We start from the raw sequence: 21442 nt of genomic DNA, 5'->3' as shown, positions 1-21442 counted from the left end.
GGTGACAAGTAATTGGATGGGATGTCATTCACTCCAGTGTTTCACTGCCTTCTGCTGACCTGGGAGTTCACGTCTCTAAGCACAGGAGCTGAACTAATGGCCATACCTGCAGGCAGCAACCTGAGGGGGAGACCCTGGTGTTATGATTTTGCATGCGACCGGGCCATTACCGGACAGAGACAAAGTGAAAGTACAATATGAAGAGTGGAATATATTTATTATTCTGAAAATAGTTTTTGAATTAAATGGTGCATCCATGCCAACTGTAAATTCATACCCACAGGGAGGAACTGTGTAAATCATTCTTTGCTTGACATAGCAGATTTTTTTTTATTATATTTTATTGGCTTTTTAATAACAGACCCAAATTTTCTGTCAAAACTATTAATAATCCTGTATTTAGTTTCATCCATCTTCCTATATGTTCTGACCATCTTTTTAGTGCTAATGAAGAAAATGATCCCACAGACTGATGGTGCCACCACCGTGTTTACTGTTGGGAGCTGCACGTTAAGTTCTTGTGTCTACCTAATTATCTACCAAATTTGTAGATTGTAAGAAAAATAATTATTCTGATAATTATTTATCTCCAAGTTGAGTTGTGAATCTTGGCTGCTCTCCCAGAGTTGCCACTGGCCTCTTGGCTGCTTCTCTGATCAATGCTCTTCTTTCCCAACAGGTTATGTGAGGTTCACGCGGCAGGATGAAAATTCTTGGTTGATTTAAAAATAAATAAATAAATCATAGATATAAACAGGTCCTACAGTGTGTGGTGCACAGCCACACAACAAATTCAACACACCACACCGACAGACTTCACTCCCAAACATTCAGATATCAGATGGAGAATCTCGCCAGAGATCAAACATGAGTTCAGAATAAATAAACATGGCCGACAAAGAAGCAATGGCGATAATTTGTGGTCAGTTTTTAACAGATAAAAAAAAAAAGCACAAAAAAGGAAGTCCATCCAGAAAGTCCAGTGAACACGATGTTCACTGGACATTGAACGCAATTTCACTTTCTGGAAGTTTTGCCTGTATTTTTGATTTCCCTCCGTTTCCTTCACTTCACCTTCAGATTGGCTTCACGTCACATTCACCAGATTACATGCTTGTTTGTCCTCCAGCAACACCCCACATCCTCCCAAATGGACTCGATCACTCTTAACACACCAGACACAGCAAGAATATCTCCTAAACTTAACCGAGGATTAAGTTTTGAGCCACTGTGACAATCCTAGCATCATTAAGATTGTCAGCAAGGGAAAATCAGGTCAAAAATCAGCACATTTATTCTGAACCAGGCATTAGGTGGATGGCTATATTTTGCTACAGCTATATTTTGTTCTATTTTCATGTTTTGGGAAAATGTTGACCAATTTTTTTGGAATATTGTTTTCCACCTTCTCCACAATTTCAGCTGATATTTTCATTACACAATTCTTTAACAAATATCTGAAGTCTTTACATAGAAGCTATGATTATGCTGATATTAAATTACACATTGGTAAATTACTAATCATGTCACTTGTGAGTTCACTTTGTGGCTCCACATTTTCTTCCACTTCCTACATCCAAGTCTGTGACGAAGTATACAGAAGTTGATGTGGTATGATTATTTTTGCAAGGCACTTTAACTGTACTGTTCTTTGAATGTTAAAATATACAGTAGCATACAGTAGCAGGAAACTTTTAGTGGAAAATAAATTAGATTTTTGTGAAGAAAAAAAAGGAGAAACTTGGGGGGGAAATGGATTCGGATGAAGGGCAGCTGATAGATCCAAGATATTTTCACCAGTGAAATTGTGAATAAAGTTATGTTCAGTCTGCAAAACATACACAGGCTCATATTCTCATGGAAACAAAACCACTTGGCAATTGCCTGAATAAAAAAACAGACATGGCAATGCATCCTTGAGGTAAGAAAGTTGTAATGTGAAACGCAGGAGTAGAAACGTAAAATGTCAATATTCTGTTTTTTAGCTTGCTTTACTCAGCTGGGCTACATATCCCTTTTAGAGCACGATTTAATACACTGAATATGTTCAGTTTGTCTAAATGTTGTTCACCGTGTCCAATTGTCACCTTTTCCAGTTTTTTAAGAGTTAAATGTGCAAAGTGTAGATGAATTGAAAGCACGTTTCTTCGCATTATACTGCTTCTCATTGTTACTTAATATTTCTGATTTATTCGCACCAACAAAATAATTGAGAGTCTTGGTACAAAGTTGCACCAGAGTAATTTGTTATACTCCAGGAGGCATCTGTGAAGTGATCAAAGGCCAGAAATCCAGCCCTACAAGGACCTGAAGACAGGAGGGCTCCCCGGGCAGAGCGATTACTCCAGCCGGGGAGCCTGCAGAGTCGAACCTAAAGAGGATAAATACTTTACCAGTTCTCCATCTGTCACTGCCATTCCCCTTTGTCCCTCAGTAATTAATCAGTCACTTGCTCTTTTAATGGTGATCTGCAGGAGGTCAAATTTAAAAATGTCTTGAATAGCTATCATTTTTTTACATTTCTATTACACGTTGAGTGAACAACACAGAGTTATTCAAAGCAACACTTTTAGGTGTTATATTCTGCCACACCTCAGAACAACATAATGACTCCCGATGGGATCCTGAAAGGTTTTGGAAGACTCTTTAAAGCCACTTTGCTGTGTTTTAACTCAGCCATAAGAGACAGCTAAACAATACTTGATCTGTATTTATGAAGGATCAAATCAAAACTATGAGTTTGTGTATCAAAGAGGAGGAGTGCAGACTCAAACGCTTCCTTTAATGTGAGGTTCATATAGTTTCACTTAAAGCTGTGAGGTAATCTTATCTACCTTTATATTATACTGATCATTTTTGTAAAGTATTAAAATATGAGGCATCACACAGTTTTGTAAAGTGTGTTGAGCAATGACTATAAATTCTTAATAATTTGGTTACATCAATGTAGTTAATGTGTGACAATAGGAAACTGGTCATTTCCATTAGACAGGTAAAGTTTTAGGTCTGATATGGTTTTAAAATATGTTCAGAAAAAAACATTTAAAGCCATTTATTCATATTTGCATAAAAGGTCATTTTTGGTTTCTAAGAATCTGCAAATTAGGAAGGAAAATAAATGATATAAAGTTGGCTAAGCAATAGCCAACTAGCTTAGTTGGATGAGATGGATGGATGAACAGACGGATGAATGGATTATTTTGTAAACATATAAATAAAATTGTCAATCTGTCTCATCACTGAGGTTATTCGCTGCTATATATTCATAATGAAGTAATGTTCTTAAAATGCAAACTTTAAAAAAATCTAACTGCCATATATTATGTATCACAGAAAGATTATGTTTTAGTGAAAAGAGACTTTCAGATTTCACCGCAGAAAAAAAGTTATTATTTTTAAATAATCTGAACTCAGGAAAAAGGAATAATAAACAACAAGTCACAAGGTCAAATGAATACATTGGATCTTCTCAGCAATAAAATCAAGCCAATGTTTTAAATGCATTTTGTAACATTACAACCACAAACTGTGATGTGCATTTTTATTTTTATTTAAACGAGAAGGTCCAACCTTCTCGTTTAAAGCCCTTAAATCAGTGCTAGAATTCAAAATAAAGGAGCAATTGATTAAAATAAAAATCTGCAAAAACAAAAAATATATATTATTTTGTAGATAGGTTACAACTGTGTTACATTATGCTATCAGAAAGTAAACTTTTGAAATGACTACAGTTTTCCTGATCAACAGTGAGCAAATTATGCATTAGTCAGGATTAGTCTGGCCAGCTTATTTGATCGCAAAGATACATCGTTTAACCTGTCAAACTAACACTAATTTTAAAAAATCTGTTCTTCCTGTTGACATTTTAGGGTAGACTAAACATTAATCAGGAACATTTCCAGGTTAGTAAATTAGCAAAGGATTATCTAAAATCCTTTGCATTTCAGTGAGTTTTACAGGCTGAAATGAGTGTTTAGAGTCTCTGCACTTTGTTGGAGCCTGTCAAAACAAACCTGTTTGAAGAAATTAATGATTAAAAGTTACTGACCTGTTTAAAAAAACACAGGAAAGACTTCCCTAATAGTTGCTTTAATAGTAGGTAATCCACTGGTATTACTTAAAAACAAGAAACATTTTAAAAAATGATAGTTATTTATAAGAACAGGTACAAAAACTTTGTTCTGGAAATAAATGAACTAGAAAAGGAAAGTAAATTCTCTTAATGCCTTTTTTTTCCACTGTCAGGAAAAAACTTAAGGTATGGAAGGTTATAATTTGGTTGGCCTCCAGGTGAAGGCATCAGGTTTACCAGGCAAGACCCCTTTCAGTAATGTGCACATTCAAAGTCTGATATTCGCAGAAAGTCAGAAGTAATCAAATTACTCTGGGATAATAAAAGATCAAACATCACTCCACAGATCCTAATTAGAAGTTGACCTGGCTTCTATCATGATGATTAAGCGCTGGGCGTTTCAGGCACGGAAATGATGCATGGCATATCCAACTATTTTAATTACTAACTAGTTCTATCAGAATTTTACACGTTAGCTTCGACCTGACTTTCAAAGTGAAGTACCAACAGAATCTGCGCTAATCAGTTATCCAATTAAGAATATGCATTATATTACAATGTAAATGTGTAAAATCAAAAAGGAGATTTCAATTTATGATTTCATTTTTTAATTGAAATACGACTGTCATGTGATTTCATAGTGGTTATTGCGGTAAAGTTATGTCGTTTAAGGAATCCCTTTTTCCACATACAGCAAGGTTGCTTTGGATCGCTTTATTTCCCCTTGCCAATTGAAATGCTCAATTAAAAAATAACATTTTATATTTACTCAAGTTATCTTTGAAAACAATAAGAATTTGTCCATGTGAAAATGTAAAGTTTAGCAGACAAGCAACAACAGAAGATCTGCTTTTCTGTTCCAGCTGCCCTTGTACTGCCTCATGTATTTCCACAACTGTATCTTATTGGATGCTGAAAAGGAGCGGAGAACTCAACAAAGCCCTTAGTTTTACTTTTATAATGAGCTTAGCTTGTTGCTCTGACACATTGTGTATCTACATGGTCATCTAATTACAAGGACTCAGGGACATGGTGTCAAACTCTGTAAGTATTAGTATTGTCTTTTTCTAAATGCTATGCTTAATAAGATGATTATCTGATGCAAACATAATTACAGCTATGACTGTAAGCCATAGCAGAATTTAACTACATGACAAATGTTCTTTTCAGGTCTTTAAATATGATCTCTGTCTTAGATATAAATTAAGGTTTGTGTATTTTGAAACACGTCTCATTAACCTCTGCAAAATCAACCGTGAGTGAAAAACAAAAGCCGTCTTCTCTCATACCAACTTTGATTACAAAGTGTTCTTATTTGTTGCAGCTTGACATTGCATCTTCAGCGTGTGGAGAGTCAGGTCAGTTTTTAATTGGTCTTGTGAAATGCTGCTCGACTCAAGGATCCATCGATGTCAATGAATTTAGACTGGCAGTGTTCAAGGTCAGAAATGACACCATGAGTTGATTTATTGCCTAAAGGCGATTAAAATGGAGCTTTAAGTAAGAATTCAAGTAAAACATTTGCATATTTCTTACTTTGTTCCGATTTTTCTCATCATTTTAGCATTGTTAGGTTGCGCTGTGAGTCAATAAGTGCAGCTTCGATCATCTCAAAGGAAGTTTCAACACCGTTTAGCGTTTTCTACATTAGCTTTCCCATATCGTAGGGTCAGTATCGATAGCATTGCACCATTAATAATTGGAACAATCACTTAAAAACTGCAGTTTTTACACAATGACTTTTAACTGATGTTAAAAAAAAGTATATATTAGATAAAACAAAAAAAAAATGTAAACATCACTGATAAAACTAAACTTACCAAAATCTACCGTCTTGCTTTGGACTTTACACAACAACAAATGATCCAGTAAGCTTTGGAAGAACCAAGCTTTGTGCAAATTAGAACAGCCTGCCTACGTAAAGCACTTTCATCAGTCAACAGAGGTCATGTTTACTACTGGGTGAGCACATGATTTCCCTGAAAGAGCCCAAAAGTCACAGTGACTGAACAGACTGAATTATTCAAATGATAAATTTGATAAGAATCGTAAACATGATTCTTACAACCACGCAAAATTGTGACTGATCATACTGACCACAGAATTTTATATTTACACATTTGTTGTGCTTCACTCGATGTTAAGCCCAACTTAAATTAGGAAATGAGCATCTAAACGAGTCGAACTGTGTGCTGTAACATTAAAGCATGCTGGTCACTCGTATGCATCACCTAAAATCACCAGTGATTCGTGTCAAACTTTTCCAGAGTAAGCTAAAAGCAGCTGGTCAGTGTGGAAGCCGACCCCCATTCTGTTCCTTGGATCATAGCTCCGCATCCTAACTCTCTTTTGTTTTGTCTCTTCCTGTCTCTCAATACCTAATCCAGAGGTGAAACAGGGACTGCTATGAAAAACTGGAACACTTTAAAGTAAATTTACTCTGATGGGCCATTGTTAGTGTTCCTTACTAGTGCTTACGATACGGTTTGTTCAAGTTTACATAATGTACAATTACAGAGCAAACATCAAAACATATGTTTTTGGGAAAATGACCATCTCTTTGAACCAAAGACTTAAACTGAAGCTTGTACTGCCCATACATTACAGCGACAGCCATGTTGAGCTGCCAAAACAAAATCACTGAAATTATTGTCCATCTGGCAAAACACAAGCGCAAAAGTTAGAAAATTAGTTTGTTTTTTGCTCATAAGTTTCTATCTCAACAGACTATTTGTAAATCACTTCATTTAAAACGGGGAGCATATTTAAAAATACCTAGTTTGTAATTAAGTTTCTTCTCAGGCACAGGTCTCGTAAAGCCAAAAAAAAGACTCTCTGACAGAAAATCCTTCCTGATCAAGGAAACCCCCCCAAGCTTCCCTACAGCAAAACCCAACAGCCCCCTTTTCCCATCATTGGCTTTTTCTCACTGCGCGTTTGTTTTCTCCATTAGTTACGTCTTACTGAAATGCCTCTATGCAGATGTCTCATTTCAATTCCTCTTGAGTGCTTTCTATATTTTTATATGGCTACTATTATCTGTAAATTGATGGCTGAGAGGATGCAGAGATTATATAATTTTATTTTGTTTCCCCAAATCCCAGGTCAGAAATACAAATAATTATGTACACTTGCATAATTTCACTTTCATGTAAGCATAGTTTGAATTATGCATTGTTACTGTTATATATAGACATATATGATCCAACTGTTTTATCATTTTTGAGCAGAGGTACTGTACTACTACTACTACTGTACTTCAAAGTTTACACACTCACGGTCATAAATGCCTTTTTTTTCTTTTGAGATATTATTGATGCATTTATTCTATTGTTTTTTCAGCTTGGAAATCATTTTAAAAGTATAAATGGCAATGAATTAAAAAATATTTTCATAAAATTTCTGCTTAGTGATTATATTTTTTTATCCACGCATTTCAATATGATACATGCCCATAAAATATATACATATACCTTGCTGTCGCTGTAATTTACTTTACCCAGTTGTTGTATTCATACATGAATAACCTTCTGAGATTTTAAGTATTTCTGGCTGAACATTGGACAACTCTTAGCCAAAGTGCTTGGCTGGTGTTCCTACATGGACCCATGGATCTTGTGTAGCTAATAGCAGAATCTTGATACTTGATTTTTCTATTCCAAAACTGAAACTGTTGCACTAAAATCATAAATAAACTTTAGAAAAAAGATGTTTGCTTTTTTTTTCCCGTTGACAGCAGCTCCATTACCATTTCCAGATGTGGTTAAAATTACTATTTTTTATCAAAACATACATAGATTTTGGTCAAAGTAAGTGATGTGGGCAGACACATATTTTAAACTAATCATTAATTTTTATAAAATGTTTGGTTAAACTTTAATTTTAGAAATATCCTTGTGATTCAGCAGTTACCTGTTATCCTGTCTGAAAAGGGAAAGAAATTAGATCTAATTAAATTGCTTACTTGTACTCAGCGAATCAATAAGTTGATGCAGCTCTTCCACTGCTTTCAACAACAAATAATTATTTAGCCGCTTGTCCCCAGACAGGAGGAATACAAATGAATGAAAACAAATGACATGTTGCAGAGACAAACAGAAGTTGTTCAAACAGAAGTTTCTTGCTAATTAGACAACGTCTTATAAGTGTTATTACCCCCATTTCCGGTTTTTGTAGTCAGTAGTACCGAGGTAATTTCATAAACTATTAAATGTAAATGCATAATGGCAGTGGAAATGCAATGAAAGCCTTTGTGAAATATTAAACATGCATGATGAATGCTATAAAACAAAGTGCAGAGGTCAGTGTACTGAGAGAAAGAGTGAAAAAACAACATCTGCATCGAGTTTACACAGCTGGGTGTGAATCAAGTCCTCAGAGCCAAAACTTGAGTCAAGTTCAGAGTCTGGAGTCAACCATCAAGTCTTTGAGCAAAGCTAAAGTGAATTTTCAACTCTTTGTCCATCTCCAGATGTGACCTTCATAATATTTTTTAAGACAGTTTGCAACATCAAAAAATATAAAAATTCCTTTGAGGAGGAAAAAATACGTTTTATCCTCTATAACATAAAACTTTCACATTTGACATTGAATATCTAAAGGAAAGAAACATCTAAAGGAATGAATTCATTAACAAGCAGTCGTGTCGGAGACAAAAATATTTAAAGCTCCGCATTACCAAGGTAACCTCAAAGAAGTGCAACTGAGTGATGTATGCCATTATTCTTTTAAGAGTTTATCTTTTCACTAAGCTTATCCAACAACAAATCCTTTCATTTCCTAATTGTAGATCAGTGGCTTTCACCACTGTTTCTGCTATGCCAATGATTCAAAGAAGGAATAAAGCAAGCGTTCTGATAGACAGCGCTCTGCAGTCAAAAAATGACTCAGTGGAGAATTTTTGAGAGTAGAGTAAATAAAATCCCTTTGGCTTCCACCTAACAGTCTCTCCAGGTGTTTCCTATTGGGTCGGCTGAGCAGTAAACAGAGTAAGCTATTTTAACCGGTCTCTGAAGAAGATTCCTTTCAAATACGAAGAACATAATTAACTTCTTCTTTTTTTTCCTCTTACCACTCATACTATATATTTACAGTTCCTTTCCTCCAAAAGATCTGTTCACGGAAATGACAGGGCCTATTTAAAAGATTATTGGCATTAATTGAAAAATATAAAACATATGAAATTTGCAGCAAATGTCATATATTCATATGTTTCATATGTGCCATGAAGAATATGAACACCAAGGAAAGATGAGGCTTCCAGTTCCCTTGTATATATCGATGTCTATCCCTGGGCTAATGCTGCTTCAATCAGGCTCGCATGTTCAGACTTTTTTCTTTCTTTCTTCTTTTAACAAAGCTGAGAGGAGTTTGTCTAATTAAAACAATTACAACATGCATGCAGAGTAGGAAAGGGTGCAAGTAGCTTCCTTTTCTTTTATGTAAACCTGAAATACATGAAGCTTTCCTCGCTAAAGAGCATGTATAGAGCAGAAAAACCCTGGCAAGAAAAAGGAGTATGATGCAGGTGCAACGATGCTGAGGCTTAATTTATTTTTGCATTGTGCAATAGACAATGTCTCCGGCTCTGTCCGTTCATTTCTTACAGACAACTTGCTTTTATGTTATTTTTATGTATTTGACCTTTTCAGACTTTTAACATCCAAAGCACAAGGACAGCTACATTGGTCTGAAAATTCTTTCCAGTTCTCGTAAGGCATCAAAAAAAAAAAAAAAAAAAGGATGTACTCCCATCCTACTGTGAATTTACTGAATACTTTAAGCTTCAGCAAGTTTTCAGCAGTGGAGCGGAAAAACCTCTTGTCAGCATGTTTACTTCATTTGCATTAAAACATCTTGAGATGTCTAACCAAAGTCACTGTTCCAGTCAGATGTTCACAGGTTGCTTGCTTTAGAGCTGGTAGAATAGTAGGGATGCAAGTAATCCATTAATTAGTTGATCTAAAGTTAATTGATCTTATCAGCTAATGATTAATTGATAACTGACCAGTTTCTTAAAAGCCTGGGTGTTCTTTTGTCTGTCTGTCTGTCTGTCTGTGACATGAAGGGCAATTGTTTTGCTATATACAAAGTTTTGAAAAAGAAACACGATACATTTTAAAGATTTCTTTGGGTCACCTGTATTATATAGTGACTGAATAATCAAGAAGATAACCGTTTGCTCGCCACTTTTCTGCCATCAGACCCTCACACATTAGTAAATTTTAGCAACATTAGCAAGTTTACTAATGTGTACATTTCTTAAACTTCAGCATAAGTAAATTTTGAATGAGAAGTTGACGTTGCTCCAGCATGCAGCTCAGCTAAATGAGTGATATTAAGATGAAACTTAGGGAGTTCGTCAAATGTTCATATTTAAAAACAGAACCACGTAGGGTGCATTTGGCATCCCACACCGAAATCTGTTTGGATCGTTTAACTTTTCTGTTCCGGAATGATTATTTCTCTAACTATCAACAGGCTCCGCTTTAGGCTGCCTCTTCTGAAAGGCGGCCACACTAGAAAGAAGGTTATTAGTCAATTGAATGGAATACGCGTTAATTTAATTAATCATTATTGGACAATTAATTGCAAGTCAATAACATGTTTGCATGTGTTTTCACAAATTCCACAGAAGCTTGTGATGCAGTTGTATGCTCAAAATTTACTTTGGCAACTAGTTCTGTGTTTGCCTTTATTTTTGATTTTATTATTTGGTTCTCAGAATCTGAGTTGTCTGCCACAATAAGACCTCTTGTCAATATTTCTCTAGGAGCAAGCACTTCCTTTTTTTGCAACTTTTGTGTCATGAAAAACAGCGATTACAGATTTGCTTTAGAGCATTAGCTTAAAGCAACAAGCTACAAAACTTTCAGCTTCGTCTTCACAAATACTGTTGAGTTAGCTACAATCTGCTACCATGTGGCTTCAATCAGGCAAAAACTCCAGAGCTGCCTTTCATGTATTTTAGCCTCAGTATTAATTGGAGCTCTAGGAGCCATTCAGTAACAAAATGACCTTCTGCTTTGGACTCCCTTCAGTTACACAAAGGAACTGCTAGCGGAATAATGTCAGTAGTCACAAGAGGTGATTGTAATTAACTCCGTCTCCAATTACGAAGTAGTCCCACTTCATAGCCGATTCCTTCTGCAATCCGCTTATGAAAAAAAAAAGGAAAAAAAAGTGAGAATTGTCCCGAAATGAAACATTTTGTAAAGTGGTGACGTGAAAGGCCTCTGCTGTTTGAAAGAAACTTATCATGTTAGAGCACTAGCCTTTAAAGTTAACTTTTCAGTTGGATAAAAATTGTTGCATGCCTGTCATGTAACTCTCATAATAGACTGAATCTGTTTTCAGTTTGAAACAAGGACACAGGTTTGAGAGAACAAACCACCAGGCGGTTTGAAGCCAAACATCAAAATCTGTGGAGGATTCTTTGACTATTAAAAGTGCAATAGGACAGAGGAGAAACTGTTTTTAATTTTCAATATTTATTCAGGGTTTTATTTTTTATAGATTTAGGTTTCTTGTAATATTGGATTTTATGAAACGTGATGTTAATAATGGGGTAACTTGGCATGTCCAAAAGAGATGCATATAAACATGCCAAAAAATTGTTATTAAAGCGCAACAAAATAGATGTAATAATTTTTGCCTAAATTATCAAAAAAAGAGAGTATCATTCAGTTTTCCACAGCCAAAGAGTGAATCAGCTTCTTCAGCAACTTACATTGCTGAAGAAGTGGACCATTTCTGAAAAATTGTGTGTGCTATGTAACAAGGTGTTATTATATTATATTAGTATGTGAAGGTCTGAAAACAGCATCAGATAGCATCAGATTTTTAGTAGAGCAAACACTCCAATTTTTAGCAAGCACAAATATTATTTAATGCGGCAAGATTTTATTTATTTTTTTATTCAAACTGTTGAATAACATTCAACACAATAAAGGTTTGTGAGGGAATGTGTTTTATTCAAGGAAATATGAAAAAAAAGAGATGCTTCTCTGTTATTGAGAGAAGATAGTTTGGTGTTTACAGCCACTTTGTCACTGAAAAATAGAAAAAAAAGTCAAAATGCAGTACAGTAGCTGAAAGAATCAACTCCTGATTTTTGTGGTTGGCCTCAAGTCTTTGAGCGAGGCACACACTTCCTCCATGTTTGGGTTTGCATCTAAAACACAATTGTTTATCACTTTATTATACTGTTCAGAGGGAGATTGTATTGTCTGCTGCAACTCCCTATCTATCTATGTCACTCAAGAAGACTGTAAATGTGTGTGTGAAGTCACACACAAATGATAAAGCTTTGCATATTAAAGGTGATGACTTGTCAGGACGTTACAGGAGCTCTTTAAAAGCATATGAAATGTCTTACAAAAACGTTAATTAGGACAAAATGCTTCCAATATCAAGAATAATGGATAATACAGAGTCCTGTAAGTCTTTTTTGAGTGAGTATGGCCAATGCAGATGAAATGTGGGGCTACTGAATCAGCTCAGCTAAATTGAAAGCCCTACAAGTAACAAATGAGTTCATATGAAATGGATGAGGATGTTAGGATTACAAGTTTGTTTCATAATTTAAATATTCATTTAAAAGTTGACACCAATTTCAAACTCCCTCTTTCTCCCTGGTCAGTACTGCCAGTCTTCATAATATTCATGGCTAATTGGCTCCATTCATTTTGTTTTCCCTCACAACTAATCCACATAATTTTACAACATATTTGGTTCAGCTACTCGCCAATACAATTTATTTAAATAATGTAAATTTATGAAAGAGGAGGTTGTGTTTTGGTCTGGTATCTTATTAGTTTATATAACTGCTAAAAGTCTTGCCACCAAACTCACAACCCAGACCCCATCCATAAGCTGTCAAGGAAAGCTGTCCACTTTCCATCACCCTGACTGCTGGAGCCCTAATTAGGCACCACATTGCTTTTATTAGCATATGACCTTTAGATGTGGTTGTCTTTAGCATGTTCAGTAATGCTAAGAATCAAACCGTGTTTTGAGTTTTAAGAAGTCAGGGGTACAGCGAAGGATGAAGTAATGAGAAAAATGTAACACTTATGTTTTTATTATTTTGATATTTAATCAAATTTTAAAAAAGAGAAAAATTTTACACTTGAGGCAATTCAAATGACAAAGCTCATTAAAGGAGTAGTATCAAATTTTCACTTTAGTGTAGAAAGGCAAAAATCTGTATCATAAACTTTTAAATCCAATGTCAAACTGAGACAAAGATTTTTAAATTTGGCTGACCTTAAGCAGTTTTTGAAGGTCAAAGATTGGGTCCCTTTAATATTTTCTCTGCAAGCATTTTGACACCCTGAAGTAATCAGATCACCCAGGGTCACGTAAGCAGATTTCCTGATTTTTAACAACATGCAGTGCTTTTATATATCCTCAAAAATTCACTGGCACACCTGGTAAAAAAAACCCCAAAAGAAACATTAAAATAAATGTATCTTTTTGTCAGATGAATAATCTCATGCTGGAAAATGTAGAAAAATCCTACCTTAAATTTGGATACTTAATTATTTAATTATGAAAAATATTACTGAAAAGTACTTATTGTTTTAAGTAAGTCAGAGTTTTGAAAAAAAAAAAAGATTTACCAACACATAACATTTAGTCAATTCAAAATTGAATCATTCTGATATAGCAAATGATGAGCAATACTCATGTCAGACATGATGATGTTATTCTTAGGTCTGTGGCCACCAATCCAGAGGCCATGCATGGTCCTATGCTTCTGAGCCTCATACTCTGGACATAATCAGCTGTAATTACAGGTAAAAGTTTTCCTTGTGTTAATCTCTCATATACACATGCTGTATAATTTTTGTGCTCGTGAACAATTGTTGACCATTTCCTGCAAAGAAGCCTAACAAATTAAACTGTCAGTAGGTCGCAGTGCCACTTGAGATTACAACTTGTTAGATCGTTTTAACATCCATTTACACCAAATAAAGCCAGTTGTTCTGAGGTTCACTGCCCACCTTCTCTAAGCAGTCTGTGATCTTGTACAATTAAAGGAACAGGCATAGATTGGAGCAGTGTATCTGACACTGCATGCGCAGCTTTCCCGTTCTTTAATCCTCACAAGGGAGCAAACGAAAAACTGACAGGACAAAACTGAGCATCTCAGAGAAATAACTAAGATGCTTTCAAGAGCTGGAACAGCAGCAATGTTGAACAATATTTATGTTACAACCATCTGCAGTGGTTGATAAGAGAAATAAAAAATACTTCATATGCTTGTTGCACTAGAAGTTTTATCTCTACCATAAATGGGAAAAAATTGTGAGGTGTGTTGTATATATTTTATTGTAGCATGTTATCAGAAATATTTAGCAAATTAATACATTTCTTGCTCTCAATTCACTTTACAAAACTATATTATTAGAAGGTCCTACATTTACAACAGAGTTAACTCTGACACATGCAACAGAATAACTTTATGAATGTAATTTAATATTGCCTGTCTCCAACAGCTTCTTCTGTGATGCTAACCTCCTCAAAGTAGATTTGACTAATGTGATTTTTTTTTCTGTGTCACCATAAATAAAAAAGATCCCTCTGTAAATTATTCAGAGGTATTTGGTTAAAATTGAATTCCTCCTAGGCTTGATCCTTGCACACTGCCTTTCGTCAAGCTTATTCAAGGAACAAGAGAAGCTGAAGCAGCACTTGTGTTTGATTTCAGCTTTGATGGCGCAACAGTGAGGCGCCATTTCAAATAAATACACTTTGGCGCTGAAACGCATTGTGAATGTTTTTGCCTGACTATCAAAAGATTTATTAATAGCACCATTACAACATGTTAGAACAGGAACATTTTACTTTAACAAAACAATGAAATTACAATGTTTTGTGCAATTTGTATATTTAGTTTTTTAAAGAACAGCCCTGATCGTTTTCACATCATGATAATAATGTGCTTGAACATGGGAGCAGCCTTGTGTAACATACCAATACCTCCAGGTGTGAGAACAGAACATGCAAACTCCATTCAGAAAGGCCTGTTCATTCAATACCACACTATTGGTTAAAAACAAGAGTAATCTGAACAAATTAGCTAAACTGATACTATTCAGGTCAGTTTTTCAAGACAGCAGGAAAGTTTTCATTAGTGAATGAATTATAAATTACATACAGTAAGGTGCTGAGTGTGAGTTTCAGAAGATCTCTAAATAATCCACCAGACACTGAGAGGCCCCTAATTAAGAAAAACCTGTATTGATTTCTCAATCTTTTGCAAATTATCTTCACTCAGCTAAATCTTGCAGCTGAATGTCCTCACATACCATAAATGTCCACTTATTCTGCACAGGACTTCTGGCCAGAAGAAATAAAATTAGACTTTTTTAATAGTCAAGCAAGGCAACCTGTAAAGGAAAACTAAAAGTAATATTATTTATATATTTAAAAAGCATGCTTTTAATGATATTGTTTACTTTTCTGCATCCCGTCAGTGAATGTTAAAAGCATGAAGGAAGCTTACAGCATTTGGATTCCTGTTTTGCAGCAAAAAAAAAAGAAAAGAAAGAAAAATAACAATGAATAAAGCTCTTTGAAAAACAAGAAAAAGCTTTCATTTATTAAAGCAATTCTTTCTTTTCCTGCTCTCTAAACTGAACTTTGGAATACAAATATGACCAAGTTCTGAGAAGTGAAACCCATAAAAGGGAAAAAACATGGCTCCTGTTGAGATATCCTATTGTGTCTGCAGTTGTGACTTTTCCGGATTTAGAGGTGAGGAGAGAAAGCTAAGCAATGTCAATTAATTGTATTGACATCTAAAGAACAACACGGCCTTGCCTTTGGCTTTTTTGTCAAACTCCACATGCAAATTCAACAAGAATTTGCATGTGAAGTATGCTTGATGTGCAGAACTGGTTTGGGAGAGCTCTCTGGACATTTGCTCCCCACCTCTCACCCTCTACCACTGACAAGACAGTTTATGCCTATAAACCCCCCAATGAAGCATCAAAATATATATCCCCTCAAGAAAAAGATCATAATCTCTACGACTGTCTCTGAAACTGGAAAAATCTAGAGACAAAACAATTGTTATTCACAAGAAACTAATACTTTATTGGAAGTTATATTTATGCCAACACATTTGGCAGACACTTTTATCCAAACCAACTGGTTGGCTTGGCACCAGAATACAATGAAGATGTGATGTCACTGTATCAACCTTTTAGGAATGCTCGGTATTTTAGGGATACTTTGAATCCCTAAAATCAGACCCAAACATGGAGAAGCAGCATTCAATTTCTATGCTCCTCTAATCTGGTACAGATAGCCAGAAAACTGCAGAAACACAGAGTTCCTCTAAAATGAAGACTAAAACCCCATTTGCTTAGAGTTGTCTCTGATTAATAACAACTGGAGCATCATAAACTGTTGTCTATTTTTCAATCTATCCTCGTTTTCCTCTTCATCTCATCTTTTGTGGTTTCAATCATTTAAAGTACTTTGAATTACCCAGTTGCTGAAAATGTGTAGTACAAATAAACTGCCTTGCCTCTACACATGAGGATAGGACGATGCAAGCTAAGACAAGCTACTTTAAAAGATGACCTTAACTGTAGACAGGCTGCAGTAAAGCAGTAGGTTGGGGTAGAGAGGCTCTCAGAAGAGCAGAGTCTGCAAGGGTTTCTTAATGATGGACAACACTGTCCTGGTCGTGCTTGGTAGGTCACTCCATCATCATGGAATGACACAAGGAAGGAGTATAGATTGTTTTTATCATGTTGCGTGCACTACTAGCCAACACTCCTTTGACGAGACACACCTAAGACAACATGACTGTAACCGCATTGATCACACAACACACAGGTAACCCTGTGCTGTGTAGGTGACACCACTGGTGTGAAGTACAGTTTTTAAGTTTCCAAGTGACAGCCCTTATAACGTCCTCTCAGCAGTAATGTTAAATCGGAAATCAATAGAAAACTGTTGTCCTTTGTAAAGTAGCACATATTCCCCAACAGGCAACCTTGGGGTTTTTGTTTCCATCTTGTAATACTTTCCATGCTGTCATTGTGGTAAATGTGTCAAAAAAAGAGGCTAGTGAGGATGTTTGCAAGAGAACATCTGTGAGCAGTTATCTTATAGAGTTAAATAAAAGGTCCATTAGGCACAGTGTTTCAGTGCTCTGTTCTGTTCTTAAAGGCACCGATGAAGGTCAAGCATAAATGGCTGGTGCTCCCTGTTTGAGCCATAGACTCGGAGCTTAGCTACAGCTCTGGGAACTGGCTCACATAAAAGGGTCCGCCAACAATGCTGCTGGCCTAGATAGGCACACCAAACACAATAGTGTGGCTGTGCTAATTTAGAGCAGATCAAACTTTAGGCGATTGCATATTAAAAAAAAAAAAAAAAAAAGGTTGCTTATGAGCCAAATTTAGAATTCAAATGTGCCGAGTACAATGTAGTTGTCATGGTAATATTGGATTTCAATGTTGTCTTTGGAATTAAATTAGCTTTTGCCTACTTTTTTTTTTCTCGTCTTTGCTGCTTTGCTTCTAGGAGTTACATAATTTCATGTATACAAAATATGTCCAGATGGTGTTCTCGTTGTTGCCTGAGCCACAGTGCATTGTTCCTTCTCAACACTACATAATCAACACAGTGCTACCCAAGGGGGATAAGAAAGTGCGCCATTATCACCGGTAAGGTGTCATCTAATGTCGCCGTTATCCGTTTCATTAGAAATATTGTGAGCTGATTGGAAGTCATATGCACTGAGAAGACAATTGAAACTTATGGAGTATTTTAGAAATAACATTATCATGCTGGCTGTCAAACACAGTGGCGCTAATGTGATAATATGGGCTGCTTTGTTTTCTTAGTCCATGGATATCTTCAGTTGATTGAATCAGGTATCTGTTCTCTACCAGAGAATCCAAGTGGCTTATACAGCAGTACAATTACCCAGAGCCAGCACGGCAGAATAGTTGGCATTTAAACTACACAATTGTCCTCATAGTTTGTAGTGTTTACATTCGTGCAGCCATTGAATTAGGAGTACTTAGTCTTAAATAGGTTGAATCTGTATTCGGGACAAAAATCTTGATAAGAAAGTTACTTTGTTTTTTTGTTTGCTTTTGTAACAAAAACATTTTACTTTATTATTTCAGAAAATAAATAAAAGTGCATAACTCATTTCACTTTTTTAATCAAGGTCATTTTGTACTTTGATCAACAATTGCTTGCATCATCTAAAATCTATCAGTGGTGTAAAGTCATTTCCTTTTTAAGAAAATGTGAAGCTCAACTAAAAACCTTGTCAATTTGAGCAAATTTTGTGGAGTTTTATTCAATCTAACATTGCATCCTATTGCAACACCACACACCAGCTACCCACATTGCACTATATGACTGAAGTTTGTTTTAGGATTTAACTTCTAAGACGTTTCAGTACCATTTGTTCTATTCTCACCACTTCCCTGCAGGCAAACGGGCATAAGTTGGATACTGACTTTCTCTTTCTTGATTCTGAATTGATTTCCTTTTTCCAGTCAAGAAACAACTCATAAGCCATCTTAGCTCTGCAAGGATGTCAAATCCTAACTCTTGGTGTCCCGGTTACATGCATTTTGAACATAAGCGCTTTCAAGTGAAATTAATCAATCTCTTTATCACACAGGCAGTGTCATTACCCAACCACAGAGTGAGAAATGAAAGTGCTAATCGCACAGCAAGTGTGGCCTTTGTGTGGAAAGGCCAAGTTTTCCCGCTCTGGCAGCCTTGCAAATGCGTGTTCAATTGAGTTTTTGAGGCAAGGAGAGACTAAATTCAGAACTTATTCAAAATTCTTTGTAAAGAAAATTGAAACATGAAAGTGTCTTGGGATATGGTTCTCAGAAAATATATATTTTTGCATATGAACAAAAACCTATATGCACATACTTTATTGCTTCCACACTTGCAATAAAACCAGGAAATCTACAACAATGTACATGTACTTTTTGTAATGACACATTTCCTAATAAACATTTAAACAGGGTGGAACTTCTTAACCCATTTCAGCAGATGAAGTCTGAAGTTTAACTGTTTCATATACATTGTTATTTCTACTCAGCTTGTCCTTGAACAGTCACTCAGAAATAAGTATTATTATGCTAACTATCGAGGCATACAGACCTGCAGACTTGATGATGACAAGCAGACTAAGATTTATGCTCCCTGTGTGGGTAAGAAAAAAAGTGGTTACTCTCTCCAAAGAGTGGGTTTCTCTGAAAATAAAAGTACTTTTTCTGATTGCTTAGTGCTTGGTATCTTTGTTTTCTAAATATGTTAACGACTTACATTGTAGGCAACATACCTAAGAATAGGTGGGTGTGCACGTTCAAATATGCAACTTTTATGAGACATGGTAGACTCAAAGAAAAATGTGTTTTATTGAGTTTTATAAATACTCAGACTACTGGTATTTAAAGTAAATTTGACTATATTGCAACTTAATCCCACAACATGTAGGACAGCCAATATAAAGTGTCCTGCTAGTATATTGTCATTCCATAACCACAATCTTTTATATTTTCTGTTGAGATCTTGTATAGAAGACCAAACTAAAGTGGTGCTTACTTGTGAAGTGGGAGGAAAATGATATATAGATCTCAATTTCTTTCCATCAATAGGACTGAAAGGTTCTGATACCCCTAAATAAAATCTAGGCCGACAAATTACCTTTAAAAAACCGCTAAGGGGTAAGTAGTTTTCACTTGGTGGATAGCATCATGCACCTTCATTCTTCAAAAAACAAACTTTGGGTTTGTGAAAATTAAGTTTTTTGAGAAACTTGGCTTTCTCAAAAAAAACTGCTTAAATAATTGAATCTATTTTCACACTCTTGGGTGCAGAAGCAGTGGCCCACTGAATGGAGATATGATGCAAGATCTGTGCCTAGTGCAACCCCGGAACAGTCGGAAATCAGGAAATAGGAACAGGAATAAAGTTCAGGAGGAGTTTAGAGCAGAACTAGGTAACAAAATGCACACAGCAACAACAGAGCAAACATTTGGGGAACAAGTGCTATGGTCAAATGAGGTCAAATTATTTATTTTTTTGCCTACATGATAAAACCCATGTTGGAGAAAACTGACACTAAAAAACCAAACTAATCCACGAGAAACATTATGCTGTTAGGTCACTTTGCTTTTTCAAGGACAGGGAAGCTGTCTATGTTTTATTTGAGAAAATAAAAAAACACCATTGTGAAATAAATACAAGACATTTCACTTTCTAAATGTTAATACTTTGAATTGACTGACCCGATTTTCCTTTGTAGTAGAAAGTTATCATAGGTGTTAAAAACAGCAATGGCCAACAATAAAATATTTTACCTGCTTTCCATGAAAAATGATGGGCTTTGGAAAGTACAATGTCCGAGTGGGCTGGAATGGAAAAGAGAGACGAGATGAGAAGGAAAAGGCTGAGGAAGTTCCCAGTGTGCCGTGTCCAGGCGCTGACCCCAAAGTCATCTTTCAGAGTCATAGTCCAGCCCATTGCTGCCTCTCTTACTCCTGTGAGGATAAAATGAAATTCATCACTATCTTAATAGGAAATATATCCAGAAACCTGGGCCAGAATAACCAGAGGTGGGAAGGGACTGATCATAAGGGAAAAGACGAGAATGTCACCGAGACCATCTGCTGTATGGAAATAAAACCAAGAACTCCGAGTTCAGAAACATAATACGCAGTGCCACCATCCAAAATGAGGCAGATTGTTCCACCCAACGGAAACAGTTTATTTCAGTTTACTACATACTGCATGCATGTAGGGGAATATGCAAGCTTGTCCTGCTAAACGGACAACACAAATAAATCAATCAGGCATATCATGATTGATTTGCTAGATGGACAGACGTACAGAAAGATTTAAGTTTACAAAGCAACAAAACATTTACATGTTTCACTTGTAATTTGTTGTTTCTTCTGCTACTTTTAATCCTCAATTTGTTTGGGATTTTACTGGGAGAGATCCATGTCACTGACTCAATGTCTAAGAACAAAATTTTGTTGCACTGTAGTACATGGTTATTGAGGAATTTGTTATTGTTGACGAGCTTTTCAGCAAAAGCTCTCCCAGTAGTTTTTTGTTTTCTCACTTTGCTCTTCAGAAGTCCAACATAAAAGCGCTTCATGTGCTCAACAGAAGAAACTCTTTCCTCATCATAAACATTGACAAAGAAACTGTTAGTGTTTACAGAGATTAAAACAATCCTTTCATCTATAGCTTAATGTTTATCATTTATTGATGGTGATATCTGTATATTGACTCAAAAAATAATTTTATTACACTGAGAATAATAATAAAACACATCTTTACAACATGGATGTCTGC

General features: G+C 35.7%; 1 protein-coding gene across 5 annotated transcripts in view; it reads right to left on the bottom strand.

Moving 5' to 3' along the window:
• thsd7ba (thrombospondin, type I, domain containing 7Ba) overlaps positions 1–21442 on the bottom strand; it is a 203031-nt gene that overhangs the window by 135062 nt on the left and 46527 nt on the right. For all 5 annotated transcript variants that reach the window (XM_081604542.1, XM_008403136.3, XM_081604543.1 and 2 more), the window contains exon 3: positions 20440–20619. In XM_081604542.1, the coding sequence (XP_081460668.1) occupies positions 20440–20602 (163 nt within the window). In that variant the 5' untranslated portion in view covers positions 20603–20619. The remainder of the gene's footprint in view (positions 1–20439; positions 20620–21442) is intronic.

Source organism: Poecilia reticulata, chromosome 2, assembly GCF_904066995.2.
Source record: "Poecilia reticulata chromosome 2, P_reticulata-male-v2, whole genome shotgun sequence".
Lineage (NCBI taxonomy): Eukaryota > Metazoa > Chordata > Actinopteri > Cyprinodontiformes > Poeciliidae > Poecilia > Poecilia reticulata.
This window is presented reverse-complemented; position numbering and strand designations above follow the sequence as displayed.